The 21,622-nt window shown below is 39.4% G+C and overlaps 4 protein-coding genes across 12 annotated transcripts; 2 read left to right on the top strand and 2 right to left on the bottom strand.

The window, feature by feature from the left end:
* Window positions 1-93: 93 nt before the first annotated feature.
* Window positions 94-8,079, bottom strand: asb2b (ankyrin repeat and SOCS box containing 2b). 3 transcript variants are annotated; one of them, XM_037541893.1, is made up of 9 exons: window positions 7,979-8,079; window positions 6,426-6,524; window positions 5,771-5,934; window positions 5,398-5,553; window positions 5,019-5,264; window positions 4,361-4,532; window positions 2,822-3,431; window positions 1,288-1,441; window positions 94-1,117 (listed from the first exon to the last, which is right to left on the bottom strand). In XM_037541893.1, exons 1-9 carry the CDS (start codon window positions 7,984-7,986, stop codon window positions 912-914), a joined length of 1,815 nt encoding a protein of 604 aa, XP_037397790.1. In that variant the 5' UTR covers window positions 7,987-8,079; the 3' UTR covers window positions 94-911. The 3 variants fall into 3 exon arrangements, with proteins under 3 accessions (XP_037397790.1, XP_017546371.1, XP_017546372.1); XM_017690882.2 differs by lacking the exon at window positions 7,979-8,079 and having other exon boundaries at window positions 5,771-5,958; window positions 6,426-6,713; XM_017690883.2 differs by lacking the exon at window positions 7,979-8,079 and having other exon boundaries at window positions 6,426-6,713.
* si:ch1073-416d2.4 (coiled-coil domain-containing protein 42 homolog) lies at window positions 6,674-13,387 on the top strand. Of its 7 annotated transcripts, none has more exons than XM_037541895.1 (9): window positions 6,674-6,756; window positions 10,162-10,216; window positions 11,108-11,284; window positions 11,562-11,719; window positions 11,821-11,903; window positions 12,087-12,259; window positions 12,495-12,605; window positions 12,692-12,808; window positions 12,889-13,387. In XM_037541895.1, exons 1-9 carry the CDS (start codon window positions 6,734-6,736, stop codon window positions 13,129-13,131), a joined length of 1,140 nt encoding a protein of 379 aa, XP_037397792.1. In that variant the 5' UTR covers window positions 6,674-6,733; the 3' UTR covers window positions 13,132-13,387. The 7 variants fall into 7 exon arrangements, with proteins under 7 accessions (XP_037397792.1, XP_037397797.1, XP_037397793.1 ...); XM_017690888.2 differs by lacking the exon at window positions 6,674-6,756 and adding an exon at window positions 6,773-9,703; XM_017690889.2 differs by lacking the exon at window positions 6,674-6,756 and adding an exon at window positions 6,777-9,703 and having other exon boundaries at window positions 12,913-13,387.
* Window positions 13,388-13,506: 119 nt separating this feature from the next.
* On the top strand, window positions 13,507-16,010 carry LOC108423522 (ubiquitin thioesterase OTUB2). Its single transcript, XM_017690890.2, has 6 exons — window positions 13,507-13,951; window positions 14,104-14,184; window positions 15,100-15,218; window positions 15,331-15,415; window positions 15,506-15,697; window positions 15,778-16,010. Exons 2-6 carry the CDS (start codon window positions 14,104-14,106, stop codon window positions 15,982-15,984), a joined length of 684 nt encoding a protein of 227 aa, XP_017546379.1. The 5' UTR covers window positions 13,507-13,951; the 3' UTR covers window positions 15,985-16,010.
* Window positions 16,011-16,225: 215 nt separating this feature from the next.
* Window positions 16,226-21,392, bottom strand: ddx24 (DEAD (Asp-Glu-Ala-Asp) box helicase 24). Its single transcript, XM_017690885.2, has 9 exons — window positions 21,280-21,392; window positions 19,628-20,475; window positions 18,254-18,757; window positions 18,022-18,175; window positions 17,355-17,867; window positions 17,173-17,248; window positions 16,890-17,078; window positions 16,593-16,722; window positions 16,226-16,500 (listed from the first exon to the last, which is right to left on the bottom strand). Exons 2-9 carry the CDS (start codon window positions 20,463-20,465, stop codon window positions 16,262-16,264), a joined length of 2,643 nt encoding a protein of 880 aa, XP_017546374.1. The 5' UTR covers window positions 20,466-20,475; window positions 21,280-21,392; the 3' UTR covers window positions 16,226-16,261.
* Window positions 21,393-21,622: the final 230 nt, after the last annotated feature.

Here is a 21,622-nt window from a genome sequence, read left to right as displayed (position 1 = left end):
AGACCTCTGTTCATCATGTTTGAGAATATATGTAAGTATTGAATTATTCACAATGATGTGAATATGCTACCTCAAATGATTTAGATTCAGAGAAAACTTTACACAGTTTAATTCCACACCCTTGTTCTCTGTAGCATCCATTGTACTGATACATGATACTGTGCACATTTAAACCACTACAGTAAGCCTTTGTCTATCACTCTCATGCATTGTGTGCTAAATTTAAAGCATAAAGCCAGATTCAATCAATGCAGTAATATTCATCTTTTCTGTAAACAAAAAAGCCAAGCAAACAAACAACAATGGTCACATTTAACAAACACCTTTCTGCACATTTTCCTGCACACATTGCTCATGTTTTGTATAACTGATTTTAACATTCATTTTGGCCACATTTTATGTTACATTGAACACAAACACACTTAATAAAACAACACTATATCATCTACAATGAAGAGACCTTCAAGTAATAAAATTTCATCTTCAATTTTCAGTCAAAACACATTTGAAGTCCACTCAGTAGCTGTATTCCCAAGTGTAGTTAGTGCATTTCTTATAGACAGCGTTTGGCAATTTTACTTGCTATTTATACTTTTGTATGCATGTTTACTGTTCACCTATTACTACTGTTTAATAGAAATTAGAAGCACCCAGAGTTTGGACTTACTGATTGTTTGACCGCCAAATCACTTTCTACATTAATGCCTAGAATCCCTACCTCAAATAATAATGCAAATGTGTACAAATCTACCAGAAAGCACCACTGGAATATAACTTGTAGTATCACAAGCAGCATTTACAGACATTCCCTAATGCATGCCTGTTTCAACATTTCTAACCCTTCCCATTACCTCATTTTTACCAAAGTCTTACTGGTTTAGTTTCTGCCATCAGCTGAGGCAGGAAAGGCATCATAGGTATCTTTGTGGTCCTGCATGTTGTGTTTGAGCTGTGCCAAGCATGAGGTCTGGGTATTCTCTAGTGCTGGTCTGTGAACAGCGCAGATAGTGGAGTAGTCTGCCTGGTAGTGGAAGAGTATTTAGGGACTTCAGTCTGTGGGCACCAACCTGCTCACGAATCTTCAACCTGCAAAGGTGCATCAGTGGACGGGGAGACACTGTGGAGATCAAAGCACAGTGGTCAATGGTTAAAGCACAATGACTGTAAGTCAATGATAAGATGAGCCTCGCAGAGAGGTAGAGGCATCATTTCTTTATGGGATTAAAAGGTATGTCCTTGGGAGTATGCACAAATAAGAATTTTAGACATCAGACACCAATTACTTACATGCTTTTTCCTTAATACCAATCCACTCTTCTTTTCTGTTTAACTGTTCAGTCACTCTGCAGCACAGATGGACATTTCCTACATAGTCCAGAAGCAGGCTGATAAGAGGTGCTGCCATATGACACACAGAGGCAGAGGAGATCCATTCACAAAACTGACGTTGGGACAAGAGAGGCACAAGTATTTAGAGCTATGACAGAAACATTAAAATGATAAAACTTCATTGAAATGTGCTGATATATTGCTTTCATTCACCAATACATGCAATTAATGTTTGGTTATACTGCTAAATTAAATCATGTTTTTGACTAGTTGATTTTGTATGTCATGCTTATTTCAATCTAGGAAATGGTTTAGGTTAATTCAACAAATTCAAGGAATACCACTAACCATTTGAGTAATAAAAGAATGAATACAATAAGTTACATGTTATAGTATATATTGTAAGTAAACTAAAGCTCAGATTGTTTGCAACAAAATGCAATTTTAGACTCTAAGATTGTCATTAATTTATTTATCATTAGGCTTACTATCTGGCAATTACTATGAATTATTAGAAATTACTATGAAACTAATATGTAGCATATACATGTTACATATTGTATATGTACATAGCTATAAATGTGAAGAACCTGCTAACAGGTCCTTAGTGTTTAACGCAGTGGTGCGCAAATTTTTTGTTTTGGGGGCCAAAGAGCAATGGTCCTCATTTACCAACTGTTCTTAAGAAGAAATATCTTCCTAAAACCCACTTATGTTTTCATGAAGATTCTGACATTCACCAGTGTTTTCTTTTTTGGGATTTGTTCTTGTGTAAGAATTTAAGAGAAAACGTAGGAAGATATTGGTGAATGAGGCCCATCATTTGTGGCAGCCCAAAAGCCAAAAGGTCAAAACAATATACAATAAAGAAGGCAAATATGTTTCCAGTCAAGTTTTTTTAAATGCATTTTATAACAGGTCACTATATGTGCTTACTGAAAACTTAAAATGCAATTAAAAAGGGGAAATAAGAATATAATTACTTATATACAGTATACAAATCTGTTCTTTTTTGGATAAAGGGGTAGGGTCAGGACAATTTTCTGGCAGGCCAAATCAAATGTCCTCAGAAACCAGTTTTGACTGACAGGCCACGCTTTAGATTGGCCTGGTTGAAGGGGTTAAATGTCTTACAAAATCTACAAGAAAGTATGCAATACCAAACACATACTAAAGCACTGGCTTTGACAACATTTTAACATATGAATCATTATAGAGAAGAGTAAAATGTTTGTCATCTAAATGTAAAACTATAAAACGTTATTAACAAATTACATTACATAACATTATTAATTATTACTATTATTATAAAAATTCATTAAAAAATTTGTTTCATACTCAATCTATATCTATTTTGTGCAGGTTATTTGAGTTTACATCCTTTTTAGTTGGATGCTGTGACTGAAATGGCCTGAATTCTCTTTATAGGTATAAATAAAACTACAATCTTAACAGCATTAGTGAATAATTCCTTAATCTAATTGGTTCATACCTGTAGATTTCTGGTGGCTGATTCTGTGCAGGTTGTTCGTGATGGAATCGATGTGTTTTCCATCATTGTGTGAATCCTCTGCCCTGCATCTCCCCTTCTGCTCTGACTGGTGATGTAAGGCTGCCTGGTTTCTTTATGGTAACACCTGAAACAATTATGTGCCTGACAGCCATTGTCCAATAGATACTGTAAAATTCCCAAATGATGTGTACACAACAGCACTCCTGGGAAATCTGTTGGATGGGCTGGTATGCGAGCATTAACATCTGCCCCATATTCCACCAGGGTGGAAATAGTCCTGAAACAACCCTGGCGCACTGCAACCATCAGTGGGCTGAGAGGGTCCAGGTTGGGGTTTGCACCAGCCTTGAGCAAAGTGTCCACGACACCTGCATTACCAGCTGCCACTGCACAGTAAAGAGCTGTAGTACGATGGTCATGGAATAAGGATGATCGTTGGTTGGACAATCTGCTGTTTACATCAGAGCCAGAACTGATCAAGAAAGACACAACATTTTCATGGTTGAACTCAGCTGCCAGATGGAGAGGTGTGATCCCACTTTGCCGTATCTTAGCTCGACCTGTGACAGGCAGCAACAAGGAGACAATCCTGTAAATAACAAGATAACAAAGTTAGGATTAGCTCAATCTGATTTCCTCCATGGGATAAATCTCCATGTGTTGATGAAGAGATTCAGTTAAAGGCCAGATTTTAGCCCTTAGAACCCTTTCAGTTACTGGCAGTGATAAAAGCATGGAAGCATGGTATAACAAGATATTAATATTTTTCCTTGTGTCTCCTGTATTGTGTTTACTGTGTTTGTATCTATCAATATAACTTTATATATATATATATATATATATATATATATATATATATATATATATATGTGTGTATATATATATTGGTGTGTCATATGTAATTTGTAATTTAATTTTATTATTTTGTGGAAAGAAACAATATTTTTGCTTTGATTTTGCCTGAAAAATGTCAGAAATGTAGATTCAAACCTGTCAATACACAATGTAAATTTAATGTAAGTGTTATTCATTCTATTCAATCTACTTGCTGTGTAATTAAATATATAATTGTTTAATTACATTTGAATAGCATGGCAAAATGAAAGCAATAACTTGAAGGAGCTAAAGAGACTTAGTACATATATATTTACATTTACTGTCAGAAAAAAAGGAAAAGCAAGCTCAGTGCAGTTCACAAAAGGATGGCTATTGGCAGTTGCCATAGGCAAATGCTTTATTTGCATCATCTGTCACACAGCAGGCACTGTCAATATAATGTACTTTGTTGACCCATTGGCCCTCTTACCCTCAACCCTCATGTCTCCCCTGACTGCTACTGTTGATTTATGTCACATTGTCGACATACAGCTGTCAGAGACAATAATGGTGTCTACTATAGCTGTCCAGCAGCCTGAGGGGTACTTCTCTGAGAAAGCCCTATGATTACTATTATTACTAAAATTGCATTATATCTGCAGCTTCTGTAATGATTCCTGGGCAGTACACAAATATACTTACTCTTTATGTCCATGCTGGGCAGCAATGTGCAGAGGTAGAAGTCCAGTATTGGAAGCTTTGTTGGCATCTGCATGGTGTCTGAGCAGAAGCTCTACTGTAGCTAGATGGCCTTGCTTACTTGCTTCACTCAGAGCAGTTGTTCCCTCACATGATTGTAGGTTCACTTTCGCACCTATACAGATAAAAAAGAGTTGGTGTTGTGTGGGTGTTAACATTCATCTCTATTTAGGGGAACACTTATCAAAGGCAAAGAGGCATTTGCATGTTGCTACGGTGTTTGTGACACAAATGGAAATGGCTTTATATGTCCCGCTGACTCTCTCACTTATTATTAGCTACACTATGTCAGTTAAGGCATGCTATCATGACCCTTCTTCCATTAGTTATGTCTTATCAGACTACAACAGCTAACACACCCATTGCCAGAGGGTATGTTCTTACACACAGCCAAAGAGAAGATAGGCAGGGCAAACGCACCAATTTAAGTAGTTGAAAATGACTTTTGAATGATGTTGGTGGATATACACTTTGCAGATTGGCTGCTTACAGTTATCAACCCTACACAACTGCTGTCGAATATAACAGTTTGCCTCCTCCCTCACTCAGATGCCCGACAGCCAGCCATGATCATGAAATGGCATGAATATCTTCAGTGTACCTTTTTGGATGAGGTAGTCCACAACCTTTGTCCTCCCATGCTGCGCAGCCTCTATGAGTGGAGTGATGCCGTAGGTGCTAGGGGGATCAATGGCAGCTCCGGCTTGAAGGAGGGTCTCACACAGCTCTGTGTTTCCACGCCTCACTGCTTCATGGAGAGCTGTCCACCCCCGATGACAACGCTGGTTCACTGCACCTCCAAATGCTAGGATCACTCTGACTATGTCAATGCTCTCCTGTTCACAAGCTGGAGATACAGGGTGCAGAGTATTAAACATGCACACCCTAAATACTCCTTTTTTTAGTAATAATGCTTACTTATATTTTCACCCTCTCATGCATATACAGCACAAGAGATAAGATAAATGTGGATATGGTACCTTTATATAGTGGTGTCTCTTTGTTTTTATTGCTGATATCTGGGTCTGCTCCTGCCTCCAAAAGACACTTTACACAGTCCAGGTGTTTTCCATCAGTCGCAATTAGAAGAGCGGTCTGCTCCTGGAGCGTGCGCTTATCTACTGAAGTGGGTTTAGCTGGGTGAAGGAAAAAACCTTGCATGACACGTGCCAAATCATAGCTGGGCCAAATCATAACAGTGGCTAAACTGGTACAGCAAGTTTATCCTCCCATCTAGAATTCCGTAGAAACGATTAGAGCAAAACATCCTGTGGCTCCGAGTCCCCAACTTCCCTAAGTTAACTGCGTCTAACACTCAAGGAAGAGAAAGATTAGGCTTCTATACATGCTCACCTTTAAGTAGAGCTTTAACACAGCCGGCTTGCCCCCAGTATGCTGCTTCATGTAGAGCTGTCCAGCCCTCCATCTGTGTTTGGATGCATGATGTAGATGCGGCTAGTTCAGACACGGTCTGCACGTCACCTTTTCTAATAGCCTGTATCATGGGCTCTACATCCCTGCGAAATAGACAACGTGTAGGCCTAATTGCATTGTTGTGGACATCCTGAAAATGACACATGACTTAATTTATTGCAAATGCCAAATGTAGGTTTGAGGTTGACCAACATGGCTCAAGGAGAATATAACCTTGTTGATAGTGGATGTTTAGCTTTTGGCATCTTACTTACTCCTCTGTTACCCTCTAAGACAGGGTGGTTTCAATGAAATAAATGCTTTCAGACTAACTGAAATTGTTTGCATAATGCAAATATAAGAATTAAGCAGAGGTGGACAGTAATAAAAACTAATTAGAACTGCACATACATTTCAACTCCTGTGCTGACTTACATAACTTTAATATCTTATATATGCTTGTAGATTTTACAGGCATTTTTCTTCAACCAGAGATATTATTTGGCTGCAGGAAGAATCGTCTTAATAGACTGTGGTTTTATGCCGTTCTACCCACTTCTGCTCTGAAACAACAGCATAACAAAGGCACACTCACTCTGGGGAGATTGAGGTGACGTCGCCGAGGTTCCCTCGTCGCCCTCCACTGTCAAAACACTGGCTGAGCACAGCCAGCGCCGAGCTGCTCTTCATTCCACTTGAATGAAACAACGAAAAATACTCCGTGTAACTAAAACGTGTCATTGTGAAAAGAGGCTGTTACTATAACGCAAGCGACAGAGCACGCGTGAGAAATAGAGAGGGAGAGAGAGAGAGCGCGAGAGAGGGGGAGAGCGAGCAGTCATCAAGGGCTCAGCTGTTCTCTGTGGTAATTTTAGGCAGTGGGCAAGGCCGTTGAGGATTACCATGTATGACCAACCACTCGACAGGTTTGACGCTTTTGTGTTGTAGCGGCTGCTTTTAATGTTCAGCTATCGAAATGACATCATGCAGTGGGCGTGCTGTTTGTATTTTGTCTCTGTTAGCCCAGGCTACACGGGAATTTAATCGTCTCTGCTAGAATGCTAAAGGCTTCAGATAGACTGAATGGCATAAGTGTTTCCTACATGGAGACTTCCAGAGAAAGAAAAAAGAAAAGAAAAAAAAAACAAACAATGTACTAAACCTGAAGTACATTTGACCCACACAAGCACTTGGTATCCTCCCAAAGAAACGAAAATGAAATTAATCTATTTGCCTCAGCAGCTAACTCATAGGTCAAATGGTTTTTCATATTCTTTCCTCCTCCTCCTCCTTTTTTCTTTCATTCTATTTTTTTTTTTATGTCATTTTTGGAAGTAGGCCGGGCAGACTCAGATTGGACTGATAAAAGATTCCCAGCTATCCTTAGCCTCCCATAATTAGACTACTCTCCTGAAGCTAGAGTAAACGGCATGAAGCAGCATGGCCTCTGTGTATACAGACATCCGAAGTTGAATAAGTTTTTAAAACGTGTACACAGTACATGATAAAACATATTATTTTTACTGTGTGTATAGACATGTTGATTGGCAGTGCTGAACGAACTGGGTTGTAACTTTAGAATTAAAGGGCTCATATCCCACCTTTTTCTTGTATTTTATCTTCTTCCCCTGAGGTCCACTTATGACGTTTGTGTGGGTTTATGTACTAAAACAGTCATAATTCATGTTTATGTGGCCTATTTCTAACCTATCTTTATCACCTAGAATTAAATAGGGCTGTGCTTCTCAGAAGCCTCTTAGCACAAAGATCAAATGGTACAGCAGGATTATATTAAACACTGTCTGTAGCAGTTAAGATGATCTTAATACTACGAAGCGTTTACGAAACTAGGTTGTTTTTTTTCTGTGCCTTTAAGTCCGATATACAAGTGACGCCTGTCCTGATTGGCTGTCCTGCTTTGCGCCTATAACATCATAGTGAATGGGCGGGGCTAAACTACTGTGTGCTGAATAGATCCCTACACGAATAGATGGCTGTATGTTTTCGTGATATCACATAAACAGTTTTTGCAGCTTGGTCCGCATGGACTGATGAGTGAATGCCTTTTAAAGCGTCAAGTTTATTTACATACAACATTAAGCAGGCACATTTTCATGATATCAGCCCTTTAAGGGAAAAAAATCTTACCTTGCCATAAGCAGCAACTCTGAGCTGATATAGCGGGGAAGCTTCTGCTGTTGAGAAATTCTGCGGTTGTGGTCCTTATGTATGTGTGGCAGTCCAAAGACCTTTGATTTGAATGAATATAATCACGGATTTCTTTATCAAACTCTTTATCAAACTCAAGCTAATCATGAGTGACCATGATCCTATTTCAGCAGCCTCAAGCAAATGTCGTAGCTGTTATAGCATTTATAAAGTCCAGTACAGCTTGTTCATATGCACGAAAAAAGCAATGCACTGAATTTACATCAGGAAATGCATACATCATTTCCACATGAATAAAGTACATCAACTTAATTGCTGCATACAACACAAGGTTTGATGAGAATATGTATTTTACACAAGTAAATTCAATGCATCACCTTTTCTTAGTGTATAATAGTGCGAGGATGTGGTAAAGGTAAACAGTACATATGATACAGGAGCCTTAAAAGGCCTTGTTTTACTTCTTTTTTTTAAGTTTTAAAAGACAGAGCACAGTCAGCCCAGGGGTTGGTAGATATGAGGATGCAACTGTACACATTTACACTGTTAGCATTTAAAGCCAGAAGTCTAATACTTTGCATAAGAAAGAAGAGTTCTGTACTCACCCTGCATATGTGGATCTGAAACCCGTTTCACTGCCTGACTGAGCTGACAAGTCCAAGCTGCCCTGACTGCGCTACACATGCCTTTTAAGGACATGCTTAACGTTGTTTAGCTTCATTTGCCTCTGAACCACCAGCCATGCACATTACTGTGTAACTGTGTTGGGGGAGGCCAAACTGAACTGCTTACTATTATATATGATCATTAGAGGTGTTGTGGTTTATGAAATGCCTTTTTTCATGATTGTTGATTATTAACCTGGCCATGCATAACATCTCATTTATTTCATAACTGTTGTGTTAGGCATGTTAGTACAGGAAAACACCAAACTGTGAGAGCAGGTGGACCACTCCTTATGAAAAAGATCCATAATTCTACAGAAATTTCAGGATTCCTGTAAGATAAATTCAGGTAATTGTTGTAGTATACAGCAGGATACACAAGTATTATAGATCATCATAAGACAAGATAAGGCAAACCAGGAATATTATATCAATAATATAACATTATTGATTGTCGTAGAAGTATTATAACCTACAGCACCGGTTAACAGTGGCCCTGTAAGTAACTAAAGGGCAGTACCGAGTAAAGGTGCTGGTTAATAGTGGCCCTGTGAGAAGCTATAAGGGACAGGAGTGGTTCTGGTTAATGATGGTCCTGTAAGAAATTATAAGGGACCTGTGCTGGTTACCGGTGGTCCTGTGTGTAGATCAACCCACCGTCTCCCCTCAGAGGCCACTTAGTGAAAATTCACGTTAACCTGAAGAGAACGCCTGCCGGACAGTTGCCATGACAGCATAGAGCGCGTGGCTGCGTGTGTGTCTCGGTGTCCCGGTAACGGGCAACACACAACCCGGAAAGAGCTGACTGGAGAGCTCTTGTTCGAGTGCAGGGGACAAATGTAACATATCTACAAGAGGACTTCAACAGCGCGGACTTCTCTCTCCTCTGATTTAACATTTGGACTGAACACAGGCTGGCGGCCTCCCTAGAAATGGCTACAGCATCTCTCCCTTTTTTGAATAAGGATGACTCCCGTTTGCAGTTGAAAGTGGAAAATAGGTTGAAAAATATCTTTGTAACGCAGTCAGCGGATATCAGGTACGATTTCATATGCATAAACTCTTGACACATATGATGCATAAAATAAACATATGCATGAAAAGGACGGGTGTAGCGATTCACAAAACGCGTAATTCGATTCCATACAGTGGTGTCTCGATTAAAATAAGTAGTGCCTGAAAATGTGTCTTCTGTTTATGTGTTAATGTTCCATTTTGAATTTATTGGAGCATTTAACATTATAAAAGTTTAACAACCTTTTTAACACACCTGCTAACAAAATATTGTATGCTGGTCTAGTGCACTACAATACAATACATTACAAAACAATACAATACGATACGCTGTATTGTTGCACCCTTAAAAATGCATGAGTTCAAACAGTACGCCCAGTACCACATAGCATTGCTAGCAGCAGGCCAGACCTGCCTTTTAACAGCCACAGGAATGCGTGTGGCTGATTTGCATAAATGCTTCTATGTTTTTAACCCTTGTAGTTTTCAGAACACAGAACAAGCTGAGAATGTCAATCACATTCCTGTCATTACAGAGGTATGTAAGTTTGCATTAAACAAAGCTGCTGCATAATCATACATAATCTGACTATGATAACTTTGTTGACCTTTGTTACACATTTTGCTTCTCACTTGAAAGTTCTAATATCTGGATGACAGTTTCAACTTAACAATGATTTCTTTACACAGCACATTTATAATCTGTATGTTAAAGGTGCAGTGTGTAAGATTCAGGGGGCACTATTAGCAGAAATGCAATATGGTGTACAAAGCCATGTCCATGTTTCATTAGTGTATAATTAAAGATTAAGATTCCCTTATTAGTCCACCTATGGGGGAAATTTCACCTCCGCATTTAACACATCCATGAAGCAAAACACCACATACACTCTAGTGAGCACACACACACTAGATGGCAATGAGCACACTTGCCTGGAGCAGTGGGCAGCCCAATCTGCAGCGCCCGGGGAGCAGTTGGGGGGTTAGGTGTCTTGCTCAAAGACACCTCAGTCATGTGCTATCGGCTCTGGGGATCGAACCGGCGACCAGAATTGATTCAGAATGTTGAAGCAGCAGCTTGAATTTGGTGATGCTATAGCACTGGTTGGAAGACATATAAAGAAGAATCAGTGGTTGCTGCCAGTGCTGGCTAACCATTTTGTGTTGTGATAAGTTCAAGAAAAATCAAGGTTAGGTGAATCCTCATCAACAAAGAAGTGAAAACATGAAGAAGCAAAACAAAACTGGGACAGGCGATGGCAGAAAACTTGACGGCCACCATAGGTTGTACTACACGTTTAGAAAGGGAGGGTTATTCAGTTGGTTGCAATCTGCAACCTTACCACTTGATGCCACTAAATCTGACATGCTGCACCTTTAATGAAAGAGTTTCCATGCGCACTAACTTTGTGTGCTGCTGTAAATCCAGTCCTCTAGCAGAATACTGGACACAGGAGTCAACACATTACAGAGAACTCTAGTACTGAAGAAGCAGGTGCAGGTGGATGAAGTGAACAGACAGTTAATGCAGAAACGACTGGAGTTTAAAGGACGCATGCAGGCCCTGGAGCAGAAAAGGGCAGAACTTTTGCACAAACAGGAAGAAGTAGGTGGACTTTAAAATGTAGAGAGCATGTTTTCCTCCTCAAATTTCAATGTTCCTAACTGATTGGTTCATCTGATGACATTTTAGAGTCACATGACATTAATAACTCTGAACCAGTGAATAGTTCAGTGAATTTTGCCTGATGCCTATCAATGTTCTATCTCAATAAATATCTTGAAACAATATTAATAAGTCACTCAATAGAAATCAACACTTAGATTGTACAGAAAATATGAATTGCTATTTTATGTGTTGTATAACCTCAATTTTCCCTCAGACAAAAGAGAGGGCAGAAAAATTTGAGAAGTTTGTGGAGGAAAATGAGGTGAAGCGACGCCGCTCTTTGAAGAAATACCAGGTAGAGAGAAAACAGAATGAGTTGAAGGAGAAAGAGAAATCAGAGCTATCTGCGCAACTTGAGCATCTTCAGAAAAGGCAAGAGATTTGTGACAAGACTGAAATTGATAATGTCCATACCTCATAGGTTTCAAGTAGAACCTAAATTTTTTTTATTTCTTTTGTTTATTTATCTACAGGCATCAACGTCTCAAAGAAAGGGTTGATAAATATAAGATTTATGAAGTCTATCTGATGAAGATTCTGGATTTACTTCCAGAGAGTGAGAGATAACTTTATTCTATCTTTCAAATTTGACTAAGTAATTCATATATGTAAGTCTGTGTTCACATTAGAAACTCATAAAATACTAATCTTGATGTGATTTGTATATCACATTAACATTAATTAATGTAGCTTTGCTTATCTTGGTGATGGGGTTTCCACTGGTTGTTCTTTTGTGCAGATTATCTAGAATATGGAGCTGACACTTTGGCAATGCCCATCATCAGACGCCACGAGACTCTGTCCATCACCCAGCAGGACCTGCTGCAGCGACTGGCCAGCCTAGCAGAGGAACTGGACCAGAGCCAACACAGCCTTGACTCACTTAAACAGGAGCACACCACAAACAAACTGGTATGTGGAAACACACATCACGGTTGCACTCTGAAATAGTTGGAAAAACAAGGCATTGGTATTTAATTATGCTTTAGAGTCTGTTATACGTGGAGAAGACACAGGCTCTACAAACAGAGTGCTAATATATCATCAGCTAGCATGCTTTGCCTGTTGCTTCCTTTAGTGTAGCATACCACATAAAAATTAACGTCTCAGCCAAGATCAAACTGTCTGTACTTGCTTGCTGAGACAGATGACAAATAAGGAGCTTTCAGAACTGCAGACCCAGTGGGATCAAATCAAAGAGAAGAATAAACAACTGGAGATGACCCTGCATGTACACCAGGGCCAGTCCCGTGACCAGGTCTGACTTCTGACCTTCAATCGCACAAACTCAGAATCCTTCTGCACTATAACAGTATTGATGTCTATGTATTTTTGTGTGGTCAGGTCGAGGAGATTGGGAGTCTTTTGATAGCTGTGAAAAACCTTGGGCAGCAATGCCACTTGCAACACTATGGGCCATTAGAAGATATGAGCCTCCTGACTATGATGGCTATGATGAAGGTAATATTATTTTCTAATTACTTGTGTCCCAAAGAATAGAATGAATTTTTTTTTATGGCAGAACTAATGTTAGAAGTTAGACCTGCTTGTTACAATATCTGCAGGAGTTCATCCTGGACAAGGCAGACATGGAGCGGAGAGCACTGCGACTGACAGACTCTGGCTCAGAGCTAACGAAGGGGAGTGTGGAGAGAGGAAGGAAAGGATCGGCCCTGAGCAGAAATACCTCCAGTAAAGTCCACCTGAAGAGTACCAGCAAAGCCAGCGGAAGGGGTGAACTGTTCAGTTCAACCAAGACAATGAGACATATTTATGATTGCTGATGAAACTAAAATCCAATTTTGTACATTGTGTGTGTTACTGATGAAAGCAGCTTGAAAGTGCTGGCAAATGGAACTGTGTGCATTTGAGCATGCAGTATTACCTTAAATGGAAGGGTAATAAGATTATAAACAGCAATATGATTTTTTGGCCTTTTGCTAATAGGATCCCTTATATTTACTTTGTACTGATGAGACTGAAAACCAATTTTGTGAATTGTGTATGTTGCAGATGTTTATTAAAAGCAGATTGAAAGTGCTGGCAAATAGAACTGTGTGCATCTAAACATACAATAAAATCTTAAATGGTTAGGCGATAAGATTTAAAATTTATAAACAACAATCTGATTTTGAGGCCTTTTGTTAGTAGGATCCCTAGTATAGAACTTTCCATTGAATTAAAGAATGAATTATAGCGCCCCCTGCTGTTGCATACCGTGGATAAGCCATGTTCACATTACAAATATGTATTATCATCATCATCATCATCATCATCATCATCAACTCGTTTAATTTAAGAAAGCTCATGAATTTGTGTAGTGCTTGTGCTACTTTCGCTTTTGTTATCCTCTGCCCCTTTAAAAGGAAGGCACGTGGTTGTTCCATACGTCCGGTTACTGTGACAACAATTATTAACCATATGTGAAATGTTCCAGAATGCCGCTTCAAAAGACATTTGAATTTAAGCAGCTGTTTCGGAAGGGCGCGTGCTGTAAGACTGGAAGCGTCGACTGGTTTGCATGGAACACACAGCAGACAGACCTCAGCCTGCGCTTTGTCGACTGAGCGCTAGCTCACCACAGCTTCGAGGCTTTTAAATACGGTAATTCAGAATATAAGCATTCGCAAGTGTTCATCACGACAAATTATCTTATGGTCGTTTCGATTAACATGAATAAACTAGGCATAATCAGATGTTTCTTATGAAACGTTCGAGATTTGATAAATTTGCAAAGTTGCACCCCTCTGTTTTAGATGGATGAGTCCGGTTTAGTCTCACTCAAAGAAGCAACTTCAGCTCAGGTACTGGAAGAGCCGGAGGCCACAAAATGTCAGGTTTGTGTACGATGCATTTCTGTATACGATGCTGTAATTAACCCATTAATGTCCGTACTTGAAAATGTAATATTTTCTGTGGCCCCAATGATCTCTGAGCTTTGCTGAACACAAATCTGTTTTTTTTTTTTTTTTGCTTAAACGATATGTCTAAAAAGTGTGTTTTTAATTCCTCCTGTAGTGCTTTGGTGACATGAGTGATTTTGTTTGACAGTAGAAAACAAATTTAATTGTGAATAAAAATGTGAAAATTTCAGACAAATACATTAATAAAAGAAATTCATAAAATGTTAGATGTTCATCCAAAGCAAAACTATTTGACACTCAATGGGACTTGCGTTGTGTTCACTGCTGGAAATCTAGCAGGCAGGCATGCGTTTTATGGTCGTGGTGGTTTAGCTGGTCACCCCAGTGTGGTCATACTGGTTGACCAGCATACCAGTTTCTGAAACACAACAAATGCTGATTTTGCTGGTGACCAGCAATGCTGGTCTATACTGTTTTTTTCAAGCAGGGTATTTGGACATGAGCATGTTAAAATCACATATAGCATGCCTGTCTGATGTGTAGAGTGGATTTGGAGAGCACAAAGTCGGAAGGGAAACAATAGTTAAAGGGGAACAAACTGAACAGTTTTTGGTAAAAGCACATTTTTAAGCAAGTCCTTTATAGCCATTGATAGTGATAAAACACCTCTACTGGTAGGTTGCCATTGTTGCACTGTGATGTCACATGGTTGCATTGGACTAAGTCAGATATAACACAGGTTTTTCTGTTGGGTAGTAATATTAGTATTTCACTTTGTTTATACAGGATATTTTGACAGTATCTGACATTTGCATGTCTTAACATTTAAGCATTCCCTTTAAGAGGATGGTACTTGCTCTCTCTCAACTTCTGTGTTCTTTCTCATAGGACATTTGCCATCAGTTTGGGTTTATTCGCAGAGTAAAAGGAGATGGAAACTGTTTTTACAGAGCCTTTTGCTTCCGACTTGTAGAAACACTGGTGCACAATGAAAGTGCCATGAAAAGGTACATTGAGTGAGCTGATGCTTCAACAGCTTATGTCTTCCCTGCAATATTCTCTGGCACCTTGTTTATACAATGCTCTTACATTATGTTGTGTTGTCTCTACATTCTTCAGAATTAAGGACAAACTGTTGAGAAGTCATGAAGAACTTCTAAAAGCAGGATTTGATGAAAATGAGTTTAAAGATCTCCTCAGCACTGTAAGTACTTAGAGCCACATCATTTCCATTACAGCTAAAAGTTTAAACCATAAACTACAGCATTAGCCTAAAAGTGTGGCATTGTTCAAGTTTCTCAGGGTACTGGATCAGCTAGAAGCAGATGATCGTGAGGAGACCCTTTTGGGGTTTTTCAATGATCAGGCTACCTCAGACAGCATGGTGAAGTACTTGAGGCTCCTCACATCAGCACATTTGCAGAATCATGCGGATTTCTTCCAGCACTTTGTGGAGGCCCCCAGCCTGAAAGCTTACTGTACTCAGGTCAGCTCTGTTACTGTGTTTCATCTTCTAGAGTCATTAGAGAAGCTTCACCACTGACATGGGCCTCTTTGATTTCTCAGGAAGTGGAAGCCATGGCAATGGAGTGCGACCATGTGGAGATCCTGGCTTTGTCTGAAACGCTGGATATTAGTGTGTGTATTATATCTATGGACGGCAGCAACAGCCACCCCGTATACCACACCATTCCAGAAGGATCTCAACCTTCTTTATATCTTCTCTACAAGACATCACACTATGACATTCTCTACAAGTGTAGAGAACATTAAAAAGGATCTTGGATCAGATTTCCACATTTGGAAGACCACTGACTGCTTTATATAAGAAAAGTTTATACACCCTTTCCACAAACTATAAGAAAAACTGTTACCAGAAAGTTGCTTTTTTTTTTTTTTTTTAATATACACAAACTGAAGTTTAATTGACAAAATTAAGCAAAACGCTTTAGACAGATCACTTATATATAAACAGCAGTTTTTTTTTGTAAAAGCACATTTTAAGCAAGTCCTTTATAGCCATTTATCCTCAACAAAATAATTACAGCTATTAATGTTTCCCTTTACGCTTCTGCTGGTTTTGTTTACGCCGTTGATTGGTCACACTAATTAAAGCCGTTTCGTTAGCCAAGGGTAGCTCTGGCAGCTGCAGCTTGCCCATCTGAGTAGGATATTTTGTCTTCATATGGGGTTTGAAGACTGGCTGAGTGATTAAGTGCTTCAGGTGTTTCTTCAAGCCTTTCACTAACTTCTGCTGCTCACGTTCTTCATTCTCATCCCTGCCAGCTCCTGAAAAACCATAAATCAATTTATTTCTAAATAACAAAACGTTTATACGTATGTCAATGTAACACCAGCATTGTAGAATACATTTTACTTACCCAAAAGCAAGTCATCATCAAGATCTATATCCATTTCCTCTGCTGCTTGTCTGAACCAAGAATTGTGCTGCTTCTCTCGGCTGTTGTGGTATTCAATTTTTTCTATTTTTCTGGCCACGTCAACACGTTCCTGTAGAAATGATCAAGGATCAGACCAAGTAGGTTATGAGAATACCTTTTCACTGTATGGCTTTTAAATGAATTCTTACTTCATGTTTAGTTTCAGAAATGTACATTATAACAAACAAAATGAAGTCTCCAAACGTAATGTAAAATGTAATTGCTTTCCCCCAATACCTTAATGGCTGTCATGCATTTGTTCTGAACAGGAAACAAGGGAAGATCCTCATCCTTTCCCAGAGTCCTATAGATCTTCTTAAAATTCATCATATCATCTGGACCAATCAGGAGCAGACTAAGACCTTCTTTAGCTGCACGAGCTGTACGTCCACTACGATGGACATATGTCTCAGATGTCCGGGGAACCTATTCCAAAGCAAAATGAAAGATTTTAAAACATTTATCATAAATGATTCATTTATATAATGAAAGGATATAAAACATCTACTTGAAATATTACCTGATAGTGGATGACATGCTGAACGTCTGGAATGTCAAGCCCCCGAGCAGCAACATCCGTGGTAAGGAGGACACAACTGTTTAGAATAGAAAAAGAAAAAAAAAATTATATACATATATCAGAAGTCACTGGTCAAAAATGCTTAACAGTGTAGTAGATAGAACTGCTTGTTCTTCCCTTACCTCTCCCTTTCTGCAAATCTCTCCAGATTTTTCAGTCTCTGTTTCTGGTGCATATTGGCATGCAGTGGCAGTGGGGTACAGTCCAAAATAGTTAATAGTGACGTAAGTCTCTTTATGCAGTCAATGCTGTTGGCGAATACCATTGTGCGCCCAGGGTACTGCATCAGAAAGTAGTAAAGATAAAAATCTTTCTCCTCCTTCTCACAGTGGATTCTAGTCTCAGTGAGTGTCTCCACTGTGGCCTCTTTACGGGTAAGATCGATGACTTTGGGTTTGCCTTTGATTCCTACTTTCTCAATGAGGAGCTCCAGCTTGCTGCGCTCCTCCAGCTTTTTTCCTTTCTTCTGCAGCAGACGGGTGGGCAAGCTGTGGACCATGGTCAGAGTTGCAGAGAACACAAAGGTCTGTCTTTTTGGGTTGAACTGGGAGGTGTTGAGTATCTCCAGAAGTTTCTCGAGCTCCGCAAAATGGCCTTTCTCCACCATGCGGTCAGCTTCATCAATGACCAGGCACCTGAGGAGGTTATTTTATACTTTAACAGCTGCTAACTTCTATTGCATCTTACATTTGGTGAAGGTGAAAAAGTCAATATGTTCAATAAAATAAAACTTAATTCTGTGCACTATGGGAGGAAAGCAATGACAACATTACAGCCACACAACCTTACCTGAGCTGCCGTAGATTGCGCAAATGGGGGTGCTTGTCCTGAACCATCTCCCACAGTCGCCCTGGTGTCGCTATCACTATCTCTGGCTTGCGCTTCAACATCCTGTCTTGCTTCTGTGGTGCCATCCCACCCACCAGAAGAGCAGTCCTTATACCTGTTTACAGAGATCACTATGAGTGCTGATATACCAATCAAACCACTCTGAAAAGTATCTGCACTTAAAGATACCAACCTGTGAACTGTGCCACAGCATCAATGTGATGCTTGACCTGAACAGCAAGTTCTCTGGTAGGGGTGAGAACAAGTCCAAGCAAAGGCTTTTTCTCACCATCTCCTTTCACGTCTCCCATTGTTTTAATGTCTAAACCTATGCTTTCATCATCATTTGTCAAGCCATCTTCATCTTGACTTTGATCAACAGAACCACAGTCATCATCATCACCACTATCATCATCATCTTCCTCTACAGTCTGACCACCCACATCTCCATCTTCTGCTGACTCCAATATGATCCCCTCATCTTCATCATTCAAACTGCCCTCTTCCTGTGCACTGGAGTTTTCCTGACTGTTGTCTGCGTTCATTGCTATGCCAGCTGCTTTGTTGAATCCTGGCTCAGTGTCCTCCTCTGTGTTAGACTTCCCATCTGCCCCTGCATTCTTACAGTTGATGGTTTTCTTCCACTCTAATATTGTGTGGATCATCGGAATCCCAAAAGACAAAGTCTTCCCACTTCCTGCAGAACAATAACAAAGATGTTTATAATGACAGACAAACCAAAGTGTATATTTTGCCCATATCAATACAAGGAAAATTTTAATATCAAGTTATTCTGAAATTACCAGTTTATAATAAAGACCGAATTTTTTCACCATGTCTTTTGATTGCTTAATTCTCATCTTTCAGCCGCATGATGTCCTGTTTAATAGCTGTTAACACTTATTTAAGTCATGGTGGTGAACAGCAGTTAACAGCAATACAAATACAGATACAAATGCTGCATGCAAAATATACTCTGGACTATTTGTTAGCTCTCTTGTGTACAAATAATGATTCAGCAACATTACGGTTAGGCTGGGTTGTTACAAACTTTATCAACACCAATATCTTGGTTGCAGTATTTTGCTACTTTTTAAATTACAAGCCAAAAGTCAGTGTAGCTCAAACCAGAAATTAGTGTAAAGTGCTGGAAGTGAGTATTGACCAGATTACAACCAGATAGTAACTGTTCGCAAGCTAGTCAAGAAGTGCTGATATTAACAAGCTGGCAGAGCGTAATTTATACAGCTAGTCAGCAATCTGGATTTTAGAACAAATATGCTTATTGGCTCATGGATGCTAACAATGATACTAAAATTTGGTACTAAATGACACTGAATTTTTCAGTAAGTAGAACTAAAGTTATTTGGTCTGCACCACAAAGGTATTGAGTTTTGATACCCAGCTCGTTGAAAAACAACTGACCAGCGAACAACTGAATGAAGAGCACAGAGTACGGACCCAAAAGATAAAAAAAAAAAAAGGTCACTGCCCAATTACTTATGGATGGCACTATATGCATGATATAGCTTTCCGCTAAAACAACAGACAGTATGACTTTTTTTACCTGTCTCTGCTGCACCCAGGATATCCATGTGATCTCGAATGGCAGGAGGGAGAGCGAGAGCTTGAATTGGTGTAGGTGCAGAAAATCCAAGTTTGCTTAGTGCCTTCAAAACAGGCGCAGGTACAAACAGGTCTTTCCAAGCAGATACATCTGTATCCTGACCTGCTGAGTGTGAGAGGGCTGCATCTGCCCAGTTCTTGGTTTTTCTTTTAGTCTTGTTAACGGGTCCTATTTGGCCATCAGTCTCTTTTACCTGTGAAGAAGGCCTTGTTTGTTCTGCATCTGATTTGTCTTGCTTCTTCTTCTTTTTCTTATTTTTAGACTTTAGTGTTGTTTGCGCTGTAATCTGTTCTTCTCCCTTGTCAGCCAAATTGGACAAACCTTCTGAAGAGCTCTCCATATTCTTATTGTTGTCCTGGTGTTTCATTTCAAAGTCTGCAGCATCACTTTTAGATTTCTTCTTTTTCTTTTTCCGCTTTTTATCTGGTTTCTCCACAATATCCACTTGCTCAATGTTGTCATCAGATGACAGCTCTGCAAATTCTTCCTGTGCTTCTTCAAAGGTTTCTTCTTCATCATAATTTTCTATTTCACAGGCTTTTCTCTTCCTCTTCTTTTTTCCAACAGGCTCCTGCAGCAACTGGGACACAGTCGCTGTCTTTTCAGATTCAATCAGAGAATAATCTGTCAGTTCTTCAAAGCAAACTATTTCACTCATGCCCTCATCAGCAAAAACGCTGGGATCTATCTTGACAGTCTGCCATTTGCCTTTTACCAGGATCCCTCTTTTTTTAGCAGATCTGAAGCGCTTCTTTGACTGTGAATTTTTAGTCTTCATCTTTTTTTTCCTGCAAGAGAGAAATGACTTTAAGTTATATGAAATAAGTGAATGAAACTGAATAAGATACAAAATGTAAACTGGATACCTGAAAAAAGGCTTAAACAAAGTACGCAAAGTTTGATTTTAGTATTTACTTCATAAATGCTAAGCTTTCTGAATTTGGAATACATTCCAATAATACAGAATAATTAAACAGCAGTTATTCTTAAACCTGGTTCTGGATAGACCACTGTCGTAGGATTCTCCCGCTTTAATGCATTGTTTTTAATCTGGTCAAGGACCACCAGACGGTCCACATTTTAGCTTGAGCCCTGCTCACAACAGACAAGGATAAAGAAAAATATAGACTTATCTGTGGGGTCTCCAAGTTTCAGTTTACCTCGGGCAGGGCTTGCTGATTAGTTCATTAGTTGTTTCGGGTGTACTGACAGAGTGGGAAATTCTAAAACGTGCAGGAAAGCGGTCCAGGACCAGGCTTTAAGAACCACTGCTGTCGTGTGTGTGTGTGTCTGCTGCTGCTTAAGATCTCGAATAGTTCTCAAAAATGTGTCCCCAACAAAAACATATAAAAGTTGTCATACAATAAGCAGGGTGGTCTACTAGCACCTAACTTGTAGTTTTATCTTAATATATATGTATATAATTTTTTATTATTTTGACACAAATAGGCATATATTATAATGCTAGAAAACTAGCATTAGCCGTTATGCTAATCCATTAAAAACATCATCGCCATCCACTTTAACTAGTTAATAACACGCTGTTTTTCATTCTTTCTGACCAGGTCAAAACAAATGTGATCAGTACTCACAGCTGGCTCGGCTCTCCAATAAAAGCTGGAACGTTACGCGGTTGATAAAACTCTCCCTTCTTCACATGCCCAACACGAGGGCGCAGCCATTACGGTAGTGACGACGAACTGGGTTGCCAAATACCTCCGACGAACTCCACCTGCTGCGTATTAAAATTCCCCATTTCCATTTTCTAGCCAAGTCGTTTCAGAGAGTAATTCACAGAAATTCAGTTTTAAAAAGGCGACGTTGGACAAATCCGACTATTTCTTGCCTGGGAAAACAGATTCTGTTCATGTACGATTTTAATATATCTTTTTAACTTTCTAGCAAGTAATCACTTTGAATATAGAATTTCATTAT

The sequence above is a fragment of the Pygocentrus nattereri genome, chromosome 10, assembly GCF_015220715.1.
Source record: "Pygocentrus nattereri isolate fPygNat1 chromosome 10, fPygNat1.pri, whole genome shotgun sequence".
Taxonomy (NCBI): domain Eukaryota; kingdom Metazoa; phylum Chordata; class Actinopteri; order Characiformes; family Serrasalmidae; genus Pygocentrus; species Pygocentrus nattereri.
The sequence above is the reverse complement of the archived record's forward strand: the minus strand, read 5'-3'. Positions and strand labels throughout refer to the sequence as shown.